The following is a 16,228-nucleotide window of genomic DNA, read 5'->3' as shown; positions in this document are numbered from 1 at the left end:
ATGTCAGTACTCCCCAGAAAGCCTCTGCCTTGAAAGGAAGAGGCTCTGAATAACCACATCTTTTCAACCATTCACTTTCCATTTTATTTTAAATTTATTGTTTTCGAAAGTATATCCCTGGTGGCTCAGATGGTAAAGAATCTGCCTGCAATGTAGGAGACCCAGGTTCGATTCCTGGGTTGGGAAGATCCCCTTGAGAAGGGAATGGCAACCATGGAGTTGTCCATGGACTCACAAAGTGTTGGACACAACTGAGTGGCTAATACATACAATGTATACCCAGGGCTTCCCCGGTGGCTTAGTGGTAAAGAATCTGCCTGCCAATTCAGGAGACTTGGATTTGATCCCTGGGTCTGGAAGTTTCCCTAGAGAAGGAAATGGCAAACCACTCCAGTATTCTTGCCTGTAGAATCCCATGGACAGAAGAACCTGGCGGGCTACAGTCCACAGGATCGCCAGAGAGTCAGACCTGACTTAGAGACTGAACAACCACAAGAATGTATGCCCCAGACACTTTACGTTTTGGCTTAAGACACCAATGACCAAAGTAGCTTCCATTTAAGAGAGGCACATTCACGCCAATTTGCTTCATTTTATCTGGAGAAGGCAATGGCACCCCACTCCAGTACTCTTGCCTGGAAACTCCCATGGGTGGAGGAGCCTAGTAGGCTGCAGTCCATGGGGTCGCTAAGAGTCAGAAATAACTGAGCGACTTCACTTTCACTTTTCACTTTCATGCATTGGAGAAGGAAATGGCAACCCACTCCAGTGTTCTTGCCTGGAGAATCCCAGGGACAGGGGAGCCTGGTGGGCTGCCGTCTATGGGGTCGCACAGAGTCGGACACGACTGAAGTGACTTAGCAGCAGCAGAAGTGAAGTCAGAGATAGTAGATACCCTGCTCAGGGTCACCGAACGGGCAGGTGAGGGTCGATTCTGGTTTCCAGACTGGTATTCTGTCTGTGGCTCCTTGGGCAGTTGAGTGGAGGGAAATCAGAGCCCAGTCGCCAGCAGGCGGCGCCTGACTCTCGTTTGTCTGAGTCCGGCCACTGGACCGCCCAGGGCAGGCTTGTGCAGTCAGCCTGCCTGTGTGCCCGACCTGCAACGGATGAGTGGACTCAGTTCTCCAGTGTCCTTCCTTTCTGACCCTCCGCCTAACACTCACATTCTAGAGCTGCTCCACTTTGTGTGCTCACTCAGGGGTCACTGCAGACCTGAGGATGCTGCCGGGTGCCGCCCAGTCCCCAGCAAGAACCGGACAAGGGTTAGCACCCATAATGGAGGTCATCAATTTCCAACTTTAGTGCTAATAATAGCCTTTCCCTTCCTGACACACTACAAATGAGCTTGCTCGGAGGTTTATCTTTGTGGCATGGTTATTGATTCTTTTTTTTTTCTTTCAAATCTGTCTTGATGATGTATGCTTTCTCTAGCAGAACTCAGTTTCGCTGTGTTTCTTTTTTTCTGCTTTCTCGTGTATCACGGTCCCCTCTTTGGCTGTGGGAGAACCTGTGAATTACAAATTCATTCAATCAGGACAGATGTGTATTGAGTACTTCCTGTACGCCTGGCTCCAGGCTGAGAGCCCTGAACTAAAGTCCCAGCCCTCATGGAGCCTCCATTCTAGGAAAGGAGACAGAGTAAACAAAGTAAATAAGGAAAATGCATGATTTGTCGGTGGTGTTAAGTGCCAGGAAGGAAAATCAAGCAGAGAACGGGAAGAGGGAGTTGGGGAGGTGAGAGTCTGGGGGAGGTCTGCATTGTAAACGAAGGGGTCAGACCCAGGCTCACAGAGGGGGTGACATTTGAACCAAGACCCGAAGAAGCAGGTATTTGGGAGGAAGTTTTTTTAGGGAATGCATAAGTTAAAGGGCCCGCTGCAGGAGTAAGCCTGGTACGTGTGGGAGCAACAGGCAGCCTGGTGTGGCTTCACTGGAGTGAAAAGGGGAGGTGAGGTCGGAGAAGTAATGGGAGGGGTCACAGAAGGGGAAGGGCTTCGTGGTCCACAGGGACGTTGCTGGTGAGGATGTTGTTGGTGTTGACCGACAATGAGAAACGCAAGCAAGGAGAAATGGTCGGTGGAGGAGGAGGTGAGAGGGCCTCTTTCTAGAAAACACTTTAACTTGCATTCCTTCTCAATAGCCTCCCTCTGGAATTTGGAGGAAGGGACCAAACCTTAAACTGTTGTTATTGTTCAGTCGCTAAGTTGTGTCCGATTCTTTGTGACCCCATGGACTGCAGCACGCAAGGCTCCCCTGTCCTTCACTGTCTCCTGGGTTTGCTCAAACTCATGTCCATGGAGTCCATGGTGATGCTATCTAACCATTTCATGGTTTGCAGTCCCCTTCTCCTTTTGCCCTCCGTCTTTTCCAGCATCAGGGTCTTTTCCAATGAGTCGGCTCTTTGCATCTGGTGGCCAAAGTATTAGAACTTCAGCTTCAGCATCAGTCCTTCCAATGAATACTCAGGGCTGACTTCCTTTAAGACATGGATTAGGATGAGAGAGAGCCTGGTGGCTAGCTTGAAGAGGGTGACAGAGGTGAAGGTGATGAGCTCTGGTCAAACGTGGGTGGGTTGTGAAAATAAAACCCATGACATTTGTATAGTCCAGCTCTCACATCCATACATGACTACTGGAAAAACCATAGTAGTCATGTATGGATGTGAGAGTTGGACTATAAAGAAAGCTGAGCACCGAAGAATTGATGCTTTTGAACTGTGGTGTTGGAGAAGACTCTCGAGAGTCCCTTGGACTGAAAGGAGATCCAACCAGTCCATCCTAAAGGAAATCAGTCCTGAATATTCATTGGAAGGACTGATGCTGAAGCTGAAGCTCCAATACTTTGGCCACCTGATGCGAAGAAGTGACTCACTAAAAAAGACCCTGATGCTGGGAAAGATTGAATTTGGGAGGAGAAAGGGACAACAGAGGATGAGATGGTTGGATGGCATCACCGACTCAATGGATATGAGTTTGAGTCAACTCTGGGAATTGGTGATGGACAGGGAGGACTGAAGTGACTTAGCAGCAGCAGCAGGGAGGCCTGGCGTGCTGCAGTCCATGGGGTCACAAAGAGTTGGACACGACTGAGTGACTGAACTGAACGGAACTGACATTTGCTGAGGGACTGGATATGAGACCCAGGAAGGAGAGAAAGCAGAGGATGACTCTTAAATTTTGGGGCGAATTTGGGTGAAGCCCTAGGATAGGAGTAGGGTGGTGTGTGTGTGTGTGCACTGAGCCCAGTGTAAGTCCGAGATCCTTTCAGACAGCCTGGTGGAGAAGAAGGTGGTTGGTCACAGGACTCTGGACTTAGGGAAGTGATCCAAACTGGAGGAAATGCTTTGGCTTCCTCTGTGATAAGGGCAGTTGTGTGTGTGGCATTCTGGAGTGACTTCTCCAAGTGTGGTGATGATGCCAGTATTGACTGAAGGGGTGAGAGCTAAAATTTACCAGGTGCTTCTCAGTGCCAGGCTCTGGGCTGAATGCTCTGTGTGCATCATCTCGCTGAATCCTCACGCTTCCTCAATACCCCAGTTTTATAGATGGAGGAGACTGGGGCACGGGGAGACAGTGAGTCACGACTCACTTTCAGACAAGGAGTTCACTGCTAGGTGCCGCACGCGGTCCGCTCTCCAGAGCCAGCCGAAGTTGCCTCCCCACCCCAGCGGAGGGGACCCCGCCTTCCTCAGCCTCTGTGCTGTGACAAGATCACGGTGGACATGAACTCTGGGGACCATGAGTTCGAGTCCTGCCTCTGATTAACCGACAGCTTTCTTTGGGGAGAATCAAGGGGTAGTGCTCAGAGAATTGTCTTCCAGGCAAAGTTTCTTCGTGCCTGCTGTCTTCGCTTTCCCTCTCCAGTCACCAGCCGGCTCTGCCAGCCTAACTCCCTCCAGCCAACTTTCATTTCCTGGCCATGCCAGCCTGATTACTTCTAATTGTCTTTGACTGCTTCCAGCTGGGTCTCCTAGCTGGTGTTCTATGGGAGCACACAGACCGTCTCCCAGCCATATGGTGGGAGGAGATGGAGAAGGAGACAGGGAGGAAGGAAGCAGCTGGTACAAGTCAACTGAGAAAGCTTTTCACGGCTTTCCAGCCCACTGTCGTTGGTAAAATTTTTTTAAAGGGTTAATGCATCAAAGTTAGAGAATTGTCCGACTCTGACAAGACAATTATATTTGTTGACCACCCATAGGCAACCAACGCTTTAGAAAGCTGTTAGAAATGTCTTCCCCCAGGACAGAGGGGGATCTTGCTGTCTGGAGCAACGAAACTCCACTCATTTGAGAATCCATGAACAATTGCTTTCACTTATGCAATAAATATATACCGAGAAATGGCCATGTCTCAGGCACTGTGCTAGATGCTCTAGGGCAAATATCAATATAATATAAAATAAGGGAGCTCCCATTTGCAAAGAGTCTAAAAGAGAAGCAAGACATTCAGTAGGAAGTAACATAGGACTTTGGGGGGCTTCCCCAGTGGCTCAGTGGTAAAGAATACACCTTCCAGTACAGGAGACACAGGTTCAATCCCTGGGTTGGAAAGATCCTCTGGAGAAGGAAATGGCAACCCACTCCAGTATTCTTGCCTGGAGAATCCCATGGACAGAGTAGCCTGGTGGGCTACAGTCCATGGGGTCGCAAAAGAGTCGGACATGACTTAGTGACTAAAAAACAACAACAATATAGGACTTAAGAAGAATGAGGGATATGGAATAAGAAAGAAGGAGGAGCGATTAGCCTCTTGCAGCTCAGTGATGGTGGAGGGCTTCATGGGGAAGCAAAGTCTGTGTTAGTTAGAAATGGGGTTGGGGCAGCTGACTGGGCAAGTTCATGCCAGAGGCAAAGGTGCAGAGGTGAGAAACCCCCATCCGGATGAAGGCAGCTGAAATGTAGTGCTCAGGGAGGTCCCACAGGCAGATAAGAAATAGAGTTCGAGATAATCAGTAGAGAGTCTTCAGTGCTGGACTGTGCTTTCAGCTAGGTGTTTTCTGCGTTTCTGTCTCATATGAGGGCAGTCTATTGTTTTGGGTACTCATCTGTCCTACATAAAGAGATTTCTGGGTTTATTCCTTTTTAAACAAGGCCATTTCAGAGAACAGGACCTGTAGTTCAAACACCAGTTATGAAGCCCAGGAAGGGTAGGATCTGGACTTCTCTTTGGCATGCATCCCAGCTGATGGAGTTAGCAGTGAGCTTGAATCAAACCCAGGCATCAGGCTTGAAAAAGATTTAACGGGCTTGGATTTTCTCTCTTCTTCACCCCTTTCCTGACCTCCACCCCAAGAGGATAATTAAAAGGAAAGAAAATCTCTATTTCATTGTAAATGTCTTCCACCATGTATGGAAGAATTAGCTAGCTTTTTTTTTTTTTTATTCCATAAAGACACTTTGATGAACTGTCTCTGACATTTGCCTTACATTATAAGAAAGTAATTTCTACATTTTCATACAGAGCTAATTAGCCAAAAATTTAAAGAAAGTTAAGAGTCCCTTGGACAGCAAGGAGAGCAAACCAGTCAATCCTAAAGAAAATCAACCCTAAATATTCACTGGAAGGACTGATGCTGAAGCTGAAGCTCTGATACTTTGGCCACCTGATGCGAAGAGCCAACTCATTGGAAAAGACCCTAATGCTGGGAAAGATTGAAGGCAAGAGAAGAGGGCAGCAGAGGATGAGATGGTTGGGTGGCATCACCAACTCAATGGACATGAGTCTGAGCAAACTCCGGAGATAGTGAAGGACAGGGGACCCTGGTATGCTGCAGTCCTTGGAGTGGCAAACAGTCAGGCAGGACTTGGTGACTGAACAGCAATACTCTATTAATACACATGCTATTAATTGGGAAAACTCTAAAACCTTTCTCTGAAAGAAGAGGCAGAATGGTTTCGCTCTCAAAGTGAGCTCCGTATTTGTCATCCATGAGATGTTTGTTGAACATTCACTCTTCAGGCACCGTGCTGGTCATACAGCCTTTCTCTCCCCTGCCTTCCATTGTCCTAACATTTGATTACTGAATCTGAGACATTATTGTGATTACATTGGCCTTGCAGAAATTATGGGAGTGGAGTGGTGGTAAAGAAGCCCCTTAAGCACAACAAGAAAAACATTTTTAAAGTGTATTTTTAATATTGGGAAAAGGGAACCACGAGAAGGCTGATGGAAAACAACCTCAGTCATAACCCGTGAGTAGCTGATTATAGCATTTTTGAAATGAGATCTACTTAAAATAGGCGTTTCTCTGGGTCAGAAAGCCCCGGAGACACTGGATTAATGACTGCCGAGCATCCCTTTCTCATCCTGCCCCGCCCCAATCTCAGAGCACTGACGTGGATCCTGCCATAATTGTTTACCAAGGAATTAGTAGTGAAAGGAACTTGGTTAGGACCAAATCCTGCCTTTCAGCTCTGATGCTGTAACTCTGACGGGGGGTTAAGTACGCATTAAACGCTGGCGCCTTTTATCTGGCTGCTCAACAGGTAGCATTTTGTAATACAAAAGGGGGGTATCTCCCCCTACCAGCCCTCCACTCGCCACCCCCACCTCCCTGCCCTAATTTTTGCTTTGAGAAGACTTTGGGGATCCCGGAGAGGATCAGAGTGGTCAGGGCGGCTGCACTTGTTTACCAGAGATGAGCAGCGTCCGGGCGCCTCAGAACAAAAGCCTCCAGGAGCAGGGAGCGCTGGTCCACCGCGTCCTGCAATCGCCGGCGTCGTTTCAATGGAAAGCAGCGAAGGTGTAAATGTACAGGCAGAGGGAGCAAACGCCCTGATTCCTACGTTGCTGCTGCTACTATTATTGTTGCGGCTGCTCCTCCTCCAACACCGCGTGCCCGCCTGGTGTGAGCCCAGGCTTTCGCCACTCCATCCTTCCATCCATCCACCCATCCCTCTATCCATCCATCCGGGGTCCAGAGGGTCCTACTGTGTGCGGGGCCTGGGGCTGGATACCGGGCACTTAAACCACAGTCCACCGGCTTCGAGAGCGCCTCCTTCCTTTCCTCCTGCCCCGGGTGGGTGCGGCTGCTGGTGGCGGATTTCTTCGCCGAAAGGTCCAGAAAGCCCAAGCCCAGAAGCCGGGCGAGAGGCACAAGCGGAGGCGGCCGACTTGGGCGGCCCGGGAGCGCGCGTCTCAGAGGCCGCGCGGGGTCCCCCCCAGTCTGGAGCTCAGGTGGCCCCGCCGCCCCCCTCCTAGGGCCCTCCCCTCTCCGGCGAGGGTCGAGTTTGGCTGTTGCGCGCGGGGAAGGAGGGGCTACGAGGGATTTGAAAGTGCACACGCTGCGGAGTGGAGCTCGCATCTGTTCCCGCCGCCCGCGACCGGATTAAATTTCTGCAAATTCAAACTGAATGGGGCTTTCTTCTGCTGCCTTCCAGAGGGCGCCTGCAGCCCGCCGCGCGCGCCGGCTCTCGGGCGGGAGCGGCCGCCCGGCGCGCAGCTAGGAACCAGCGAGCCGGACCCGCGTCCGTGCGGGCCAGCTGGTGGCGGCGAGGGCGGAGGCGGCCAAGGCGCCCCAGACTCCGGGACCAGACATCTCGGCTCCGGGACCCGGCACCAGATCGCGCCCCCAACCGCCCCAACGCCCCTCCACGGCCGGCGCGCTCCCTGCGCACCCGAGCCAGGAGACGGTCACTAGCCGCCTGGACGGGACTCGGGGCAGGGTCTCCGCAAGGAGCCTCAGTAGAAGAACTTCTTGTGGGTGGGGGGCGGGTCCCCGGTACCCCGTGGCCCGGCGGCCGCTATTGTCTGCGCGCGGCGCTCGGCGGCGGCCAGGGGCGCGGGAGCGGCAGGCCGGGCGGGGCCGGGCCCAAGGCAGCTGCGGCGGCGGCGGCGGCGGCGGGAGGAGCCCGGGGAGCCGGCCGAAGAGGAGGAGGAGCCGCGAGCGCGGGAGCCGAACCGGAGCGGTGCGATGCCGGCGGCGGCGGGGGACGGGCTCCTGGGCGAGCCGGCGGCGCCCGGGGTGGCGGCGGCGGCGCCGAGGACGCGGCCAGGCCGGCGGCCGCCTGCGAAGGAAGTTTCCTGCCGGCCTGGGTGAGCGGCGTGCCCCGAGAGCGGCTCCGCGACTTCCAGCACCACAAGCGCGTGGGCAACTACCTCATCGGCAGCAGAAAGCTGGGCGAGGGCTCCTTCGCCAAGGTGCGCGAGGGGCTGCACGTGCTGACCGGAGAGAAGGTGAGCCGCCCGGGGCTCTGGCCCCTGGATCCCCCCCGCCTCTCAGCCCCGGGATGGGAGATCGGGGCGGGAGGGGCGGTGGGGACCCTACGGAGAGCCCTGCGCTGCGAGTCTGGCTGTGGAGCCCCGGCCCAGCACCCCCCCGCTCCGCCTGCTTTTCCTCTCGGGTTGAACGCGGGGTCGAGCCAAACGCGTGTGCTAGCTCTCGCAGACCGGGATACTGGCATTTCCCAGAGGAGCGATCTGGAGTCACTTTCCCTGGTGGGGTGGGGGAGTGGGGGGCGACTGGTTTCGCCGCGAAGCCAGCCGCCCGCAGCCTTTTTGCATCTCGAAGGGCGCCGCCTGGCGGACACCAGCGCGGGGTTGGGGTGCAGTGCGGGGAGGGGGGCACTCTGCTCTCGGGCCGATAGGGGCGGCAAGATCAGTGGAGAAGCTGGACCCAGGACTAGAGTGCGTGGGCCCTGATGTTGAAGGTGGGAGAGCCGATTAGCCAGCCCTTGGGGCCAATTTAGAGGCTGATCCCCCTCGCGGGCTCTGGGGAGGAGGTAGGGAAAGGCCGAGACCCCAGGGACATTCCCACCTGTGGGGTGCGGAGTTAGGGAACGTTTTACCTGGTCACAGGAGGGTTTTCACACGCCGCCCCTCCCACCATCCACCTTTCCCGCCCCTACGTCCTGGATCACCCCACCGCACCCCCAGACATCCCACCCCCTCCTTCCCTCCTCACTCCCGCGGCTGGGGTGGGAGCCACTGGCACTGATACCCCCAGACTTCAGATGTTGGGAGAGACCTTATCTTCTAGAAGCGAGGAAAGCAAAGGAAGACCTCCTCCCGCCCCCAAGCCCCCCAGACACCTGAAGGGGCAGCCCCTCCAGCCCCTTGGAAAGTTAGCAGGGTGTGAGCCCTTGTCAGGCAAGGCCCTGCTAGACCTCAGCTGTTCACCTAGATCTGAGAAGAAACTCAATACAGGATGACTTACTTTTGAGATGCTGCGCAAGCTAGCCCGGGAGTTACCCTAAGTTTGGAGCCACTTCAGGCTGGAGCTTCATGGTCATCTCAGACTCAAGGCTCCCCCCATCCCCACCGCAGGCTGGGGCTTGCTCAGCCCAGGTTGGGTGGGTAGCAACTCCCTTTGGTGGCCCATTCAGAGAGAGAGACGCCAGCAGTTTGGGAAAGGCAGGGAGGCTCCGGGCTTCCCACCTGCCCAGCCACTCTCTGCCCTGGGATCCTCTGCCAGTCTGGGGATCCCAGACGCACTGCTGTGGGCCCTCTGACCCCAGGGCGAACTGCCGTGCCCTCTGACCCCCAGCTTCTCCTGGCTTTAACCTCTCTTGCCAGTTCCCTCGTGTGTGCTGGAACCCCTGGCATGTGACTGCAGGTCTTCATCGCCCTTGTCACTTGTTCCCTTCCTACAGTCTCTCGAGGTGGTGTGCCCCTTTGTTTCGGGTAAGTGGGGTTAGCAGTGAGTACTTTTCAAAGTGCCTCTGGCTTCAATTTCCATGCACAAGGGGGAGTGTTTGGGGGAGGAACTCACTGAATGGAGGGGCTCTTTCAAGAAGAAGAAGAAAACCCCTCCAAACCTCCTTCTAGTCCAAAGTGAGCGGCAGCGCCGCTTACTCCTGGGTTCGCAGTGGGCTGGGAACTTAACCCATCGCGTCTGGGAGAAGGCGGGGATGCCCGCGGATCCGGCTCGCTAATTACAGAGCGCTCACTTCCGAGTGCCAGGCACTGGTAATAGAACTTTCTTTTCACTCGAAATGTAGAGCAATCAGTCTGGTTACGTCCATTTCCTCTTTGAAACTTAGCAGAAAGAGACGAGGTGCTCTGCTCACAGCATAATGGGCAACGTTTAGGCGCGCGCGCGCTCCCCCTGCCCGGCCACTTAGCTTGTTCGGGCTGCCTTATTCTCTCCTGTGGCTCGGCTCCTCGCCGCTGCCCTTTCCCTCCCTAACATCAGGCTGTGTGCTTTGGCTGAACGGCCCGGGGTTGCACTCCGAACTCAGTCCCTAGCCGGGTGCTGCGGTTCTGGAGCTCAGGGCTGGGCCCCAGGCACTCTGGAATGCGAGGAATTCCTGCCCGGATGGAGTCCAGTGAGGATTCCGCCCCCCCACCCCTCGCACCCCTTAGGGGCTCACGCCCGTTTTTCTCATCTTGTCTTTTTCAAACGCTGCATTTCACTTCCTCTCCGCAAGGGGAGGACCAATTAATTGGACGTAAAATTATTGCGCTGGACTAACTGATTGAATCTAGTTAAGGAAGGTGGATCTTAGAGTGGTGGAGGACAGTGGGAGATATTTCTGATGTGTGCCCTACTTCAGCCGGGAGAATCAGGGGCTCCGGGACTGCAAGCCTCCTGAGAAGTCTGGATTTTAGTTCACTTAATGGCCAGCTTTAAAGAAACGATGGGTGTCATTCATAGCTTGTATCTCACAGATCCAATAACGCCTTGCTGCTGATGCTGCTAAGTCGCTTTAGTCGTGTGAAACTCTGTGCGACCCCATAGACGGCAGCCCACCAGGCTCTGCTGTCCCTGGGATTCTCCAGGCAAGAACACTGGAGTGGGTTGCCATTTCCTTCTCCAATGCATGAAAGTGAAAAGTTAAAGTGAAGTCGCTCAGTTGTGTCCAACTCTTCGAGACTCCATGGACTGCAGCCTACCAGGCCCCTCCGTCCATGGGATTTTCCAGGCAAGAGTACTGGAGTGAGTTGCCATTGCCTTCTCCTAATAATGCCTTAATGCTTAACTAATAGATTTGGGGTTTTGGCAGATTGCAGAGATTAAAATGTGTGTGTGTGTGTGTGTGTGTGTGTGTATGACTCTACCTTGTGTGTGTGTGTGTGTGTGTGTGTGTGTGTGTGTAGATGACTAACTAGGAAGGACTGCTGAGTTGATGAGTCCCCAGCCCCACTCATGTGCTGGATCCTGTCTTACTAAGAACAAAACAAAGGTGAAATCAACCTCACACAATTTGCAGCCTTCCAGGTCTCTTTAAAAGGTGACCTATTAATAGAGATTTCACCCAGAAAGTGGTTACTCCTGAGAGCCAAGCCAGGGGACAACTGGAGGTGACAGGACCTGGAGGAAGGGAAATGAAATGTCCCCAGAGTAGGTGATGTGAGTGTCCCAGGAGGCCCGCTCCTCTCAATTTTTGGGGAGGACACTTTTTCTTTTTCCTTTCTTTTTGAGAGGGCACAGACCACAGACCACACACGAAGTCATGAATGCTATACTAAGATGTGTGTCTGGGGGAATCGATGCATTCTGCCCCGCCCCTGCCCCCCACAGCACCCCCAGAGTGTAAGGATCCAGGGCAACCTGTCCTGAGGAATCAGTTCAGGAAAAATCTGCAAAGGTGGGTGGAGAAAAGGAAGAAGAGGAGGCGCCCCATGCCCGCAGTTGCGGTCTCAAACTGGGCACGTTATTTTGGGTGATTTATGCCAAAATCCAGAGTATCACTGGTTTAGGGCACTTGGTGTGCGTTGCATTTTGACTTGTGCACGTTTCCAAAAAGCTTTGGGTGCCATGCTCCATGGCACGCTGCGAATTACTCTCTGAATCAGGTTGAAAAACGAGACACTTTTCCCTGACTTTCATCCAATCCTATCTTATCAAGAGGCACCTTTTCCCATCACTGCCTGCAGGACAGTGTCCCCGCCCCCTCTCCCCTGGCCCTGGCTTTTCTTTTGCATACCTCTTTCCAAAGTTGTTTGAGAGTCATTTGAATCCGGTTGGCCCTTTTACTGCTTGAAAAAGACCGACGGCTTTGGGCAGGGCCTCACTTCGTCCTCTAGGAGCTTTCAGGTGGTACAGCCTGCCTTAACGTGGCTTTAAAAATAAATCATTCACTAGATCATGTGAAACTCTTTAACCAGCACATTCTCAGTCTTGTCTTTGACTAAGTTGATGATTAGACGAGGAAAAAAAAATGATGACAGGATCAGACTTTGAAAAGGATTCTCAGTGGCTTTGAGACAAAGAATGAAGTTGCCGTGCGGGAGTATGAAGTGATAACTTGTAAAGTCCCAGAAGGGAGGTGTGCTCACAGCCTCTGATGCTGGTCCCCAATACCTGGGCAATGCAGAGTCTCTGGCACTTGATAGGTTTTGGTACTTAATTTTTCAAAAGTATTTGTTTCTCTATCTATGGCTGCACTGGGTCTTTGTTGCTGCAGGGCTGCTCTTTGTTGCGGTGCACGGACTTCTCATTGCCGTGGCTTCTCTTGTTGCAGAGCACGGGGTCGAGGGTGCACAGATGTCAGTCGTCACAGCACATGAGTGCAGTAGTGTGACATGGGCTCTAGAGCATGGGCTCAGTAGTTCTGCCTCACTGGCTCAGTTGCCTAGCGACTTGCAGTATCTTCCCGGACCAGGGATTGAACCCGGGTCCCCTGCATTGGCAGGTGGATCCTTAACCGCTGGGCCACCAGGAAGGCCCAAGGTTATCACATTTAAAACATGAAGAAAGTGTAGTTGGAGAGGCTGACAGGGATGAGCCTAGGTGCCTTCAGGTATAGAGCTGTTTTCACCGACAGGCAAAACTGCAGGAAGGGGAAAATAGTTATTGCCGCAATTACTTTTTTTGGTGATTAAGTCTCTGTGAAGTTAGGTACGTAAAATGATTGGTTAAGATGCTTAATACCTTGTTCTAACCCTTAGTTTTTTTTTTAAAGCCTGTTAATCATTTTCATTGGAGCTATTTTGGGGCTAAAAATAAGGGTTGCCTGCTTAGGAAGTTGCCAATAATTATGCCCGAGCATAATAGCTCCAGGTACCTGGAGTGAAGGAGTTACTAAAAATAGAATTTACTATGTTTTTCAGAGCAGGAAATATGACTAATTTTAGAGGTGGCCTTTTGGCAGATCTGTTTTTAGCAAGTATTTCGGAGACAAACAGGTGCTAAATCCTGTAGTTTTTTTTTTAAGTGCTAGAAATTTAGGGGTAATAGCTCTGAGGCACAAGAAATGCTTAAGGAACTGGATATTCCTATTAACCCTCAGCAGGGATTTCTTGGCAAGTGAGAGGCATCGGGCAAAAAGCACCTGCTCCAAGAGTCGAGTGTGATAAGGCTGTGCCTATAATTTCGGAGATTGCATGCTGCAGTTCGAAGGCACAGTCTTTTTTGAACTTCCTGCCCTGCCTCATCTTTTTGAAGTCCTTGTGAATGATGGAAATTGGCACGTAGGGCTCGCTTCTCAGTGTTCATTGATCCTCAAGTCCCAAGGACTTCAAAGGACGCTTTGAGTCAGCACAACAGTGCTGAACCATGCCCGTGAAGAGGAGCACAACCTGAAATTTTCTCTGTGGGTGTGTGGAGTCATTGCTACAGGCTGGGCTCAACTACAGCGGTGTGCACACTGGAGGTTGTTCCAGGGCCACATGGTGGTCATCCATGCCCGGGGTTCTCCTCCCAGGAGGTGTGGGGAGTGGCCCCCATTGTCTGCCCTGAGAGGGGGCAGGCTGGGTGTCCTCTGTGAAAAAGTGGGCTGGGCAAGAGGTATCATTTATCTTGGGCTATACACCCCATCTCGATTATTCATGGTAACCGAGCAACCTGCTTGCTCTCTTGGCTAATTGAAACCTATAGATAATCCCTGAGCCTTATTTTTAGCAAACTGGCGAAACCGCTTCCCCCACTCAGCCTGGGCCCTGGCCGCTTTCAAGTGCTGATCTGAATTGAATTTCACGTTCTCTGATGCAGTGCTGCTGGCTGGTAGGATGACCGGCAGGAGAGGGGTGAACCACGGGGCCTGAACGGTACCCAAGGAGGCGGAGGCTTCTACAAAGGCAGAGAGAGCTGTCGCCCCTCCTTTCTCCTGAATGCCAGCTCAGCGGTAGAGCGCTTTGTGGCGTATCCAGAGTCTTCCATGCATTTTCTCATTAGATGCTTGAAGTGACCCTGAGCAAATAAGAACCACCTCTCGGGTATCCTTACCTGCGTTGACCATGAGGAGGTTGGCCTGGGTGGATTTTTTCCTCTGACCTTCTCTTCTCTATTGTCAGGGTGTGCACATGCTAAGTTGTTTGAGTCGTGTCCCAACTCTTTGCGACACTGTGGACTGTAGCCCACCAGACTGCTCTGTCCGTGGGATTCTCCAGGCATGAATACTGGGGTGGGTTGCCATGCCCTCCTCCAGGGGATCTTCCCGATCCAGGGATCTAACCCACGTCTCCTGCGTTTTCCGCATTGGATGCCCTAACAAATGACCGAAAGGGGAGGGGAGTTTGGGGGAGAATGGATAGATGTGTATATATGGCTGAGTGGCTCTGCTGTGCACCTGAAGCTATCAGAATGTTGTTAACTGGCTACTGGTGCTCAGTTGCTAAGTCACGTCCAACTCTTTGGACATGGACTGTAGCACGCCAGGCTCCTCTGTCTTCTGCCATCTCCTGGAGTTTGCTCACACTCATGTCCATTGAGTCAGTGATGCTGTCCAACCATCTCTTCCTCTGCCACCCCTGTCTCCTTTTGCAATACAAAATAAGAAGTTTCTTTCAAAAAATGACCACAAACTGGGGGACTTAAAACAACAAAATTTTATTTTCTTAGACTTCTGGAAGCCCAGAGTCCAAAATCAAGGTGTGGGTGAACCTCTGAAAGCTTTAGGGGAGGTTCTGGTACTTGCCAACCATCCCTGGCGTGTCTGGGCTTGGGGCTGCAACACCCCAGCGTCTGCCTCTGTCCTCACAGGTCCTTCTATCCCCTGTGAGTCTTCTCTGTCTCCAAATCTCCCTCTCCTTATAAGGACACCAGCCATGCGATTTAGAAAAGTAGTAAAAGTGTCAGTCACTCAGTTGCGTCTGACTCTTTGCAAGCCCCTGCCAGGCTCCTCTGTCCATGGGATTCTCCAGGCAAGAATACTGGAGTGGGTAGCCATTTCCTTCTCCAGGGCATCTTCTGGACCTAGGGGTTGAACCCAGGTCTTCGGCATTGCAGTTCAGTTCAGTCACTCAGTTGTGTCCAACTCTTTGCGACCTCATGGACTACATTGCAGGCAGATTCTTTACTGTCTGAGCCACAAGGGAAGCCAGTCCAAATGGATTTAGGGTCCACTGTAAACTAGTAGGAGCTCGCCTTGATGACATCTGCAAAGATCCCATTTCTCATAAGGCCATATTCACAGGTGCCAAGGGTGGGTGGGACCTACGCATCTCTCTGCGGGGCACAGTTCAACCCGCAACAGCTTCTTAGATGATGAGGACTGGATTGTAGGTGACTTCCTGGGAAGCAGACCTTGGGAAGGAAGGAGTGTGGTCTTGTGGGCTTGGTGTATATCAGCACCGTGAGAGGAGGAGAGGTGAGGGGAGGCGGGGGGAGAAGTCAGGCAGCCTTGGACCCTGATGCAGTCCCAGCTCAAGTCCTCCACCCACGCCATGCTGTTCTCCAGTAGCTGAGACGTCCAAACTGGAGGCTTTAGGTCCTTATATCTTTATATCTAGGGAGGGGTCCGGGTTGGGGGGAAGGGCCCTGGAAGATCATTGGCTGGGAGCGGCCCTGGAGAGGGGCGTGGCCTTGGACACTCGCCAAGGGCAGTTTCTGGGGCGAGCTCGCAGCAGAGTTCAGCAGCTGCGGAGGAAGTTCTTGGCCCAGAAGGGGAAGCGGGGCAGCGGGGCCAGGTGTCCACGGTTTCCTGCGGGAGACGGGCCAGAGTTCAGGGTCTTGATCTGAATCCAGGCCAGTTCCATAAACGGAGTGGGGGGCTCCCTGCGTCACCTTGCCCACCTAGTGTGGAGCTAGCCTCCTCTGGAATGAGGGAACAGCTCACAGAGGCTAGTTCCCAACACCGAGCATCATCGTGGGAATATTCCGGCATCATGTTTCTTTTCACTAGGATGCCCAGGGCTCTCTGTTGGGTTTGTGGGTGCTTTTGAGATACAGTTATACATTCTATGTATTTTCTCTTGAGGATGTCATGGCCACAGAGTTGGGCTAACTTGTCCGCCAGTGGGTCTAATCAAGAGACAGTGGGAGAGACCCTCCCTTTTGATCACTCCTGAGTTGTGGGGAACTGGATAGTTCTCTGAGTCCTGGTTTGGGACATTTGGGTGACAGAAGG

General features: G+C 52.7%; 1 protein-coding gene across 1 annotated transcript in view; it reads left to right on the top strand.

Moving 5' to 3' along the window:
* Positions 1-7,801: 7,801 nt before the first annotated feature.
* Positions 7,802-16,228, top strand: part of HUNK (hormonally up-regulated Neu-associated kinase) — a 129,808-nt gene continuing 121,381 nt past the window's right edge. Inside the window, 2 exon segments of the mRNA XM_005893362.2 lie at positions 7,802-7,959; positions 7,962-8,174. Of these exon segments, the coding sequence (XP_005893424.2) occupies positions 7,912-7,959; positions 7,962-8,174 (261 nt within the window). The 5' untranslated portion in view covers positions 7,802-7,911.

Source organism: Bos mutus, chromosome 1, assembly GCF_027580195.1.
Source record: "Bos mutus isolate GX-2022 chromosome 1, NWIPB_WYAK_1.1, whole genome shotgun sequence".
In the NCBI taxonomy this organism is placed as follows: domain Eukaryota; kingdom Metazoa; phylum Chordata; class Mammalia; order Artiodactyla; family Bovidae; genus Bos; species Bos mutus.
This window is presented reverse-complemented; position numbering and strand designations above follow the sequence as displayed.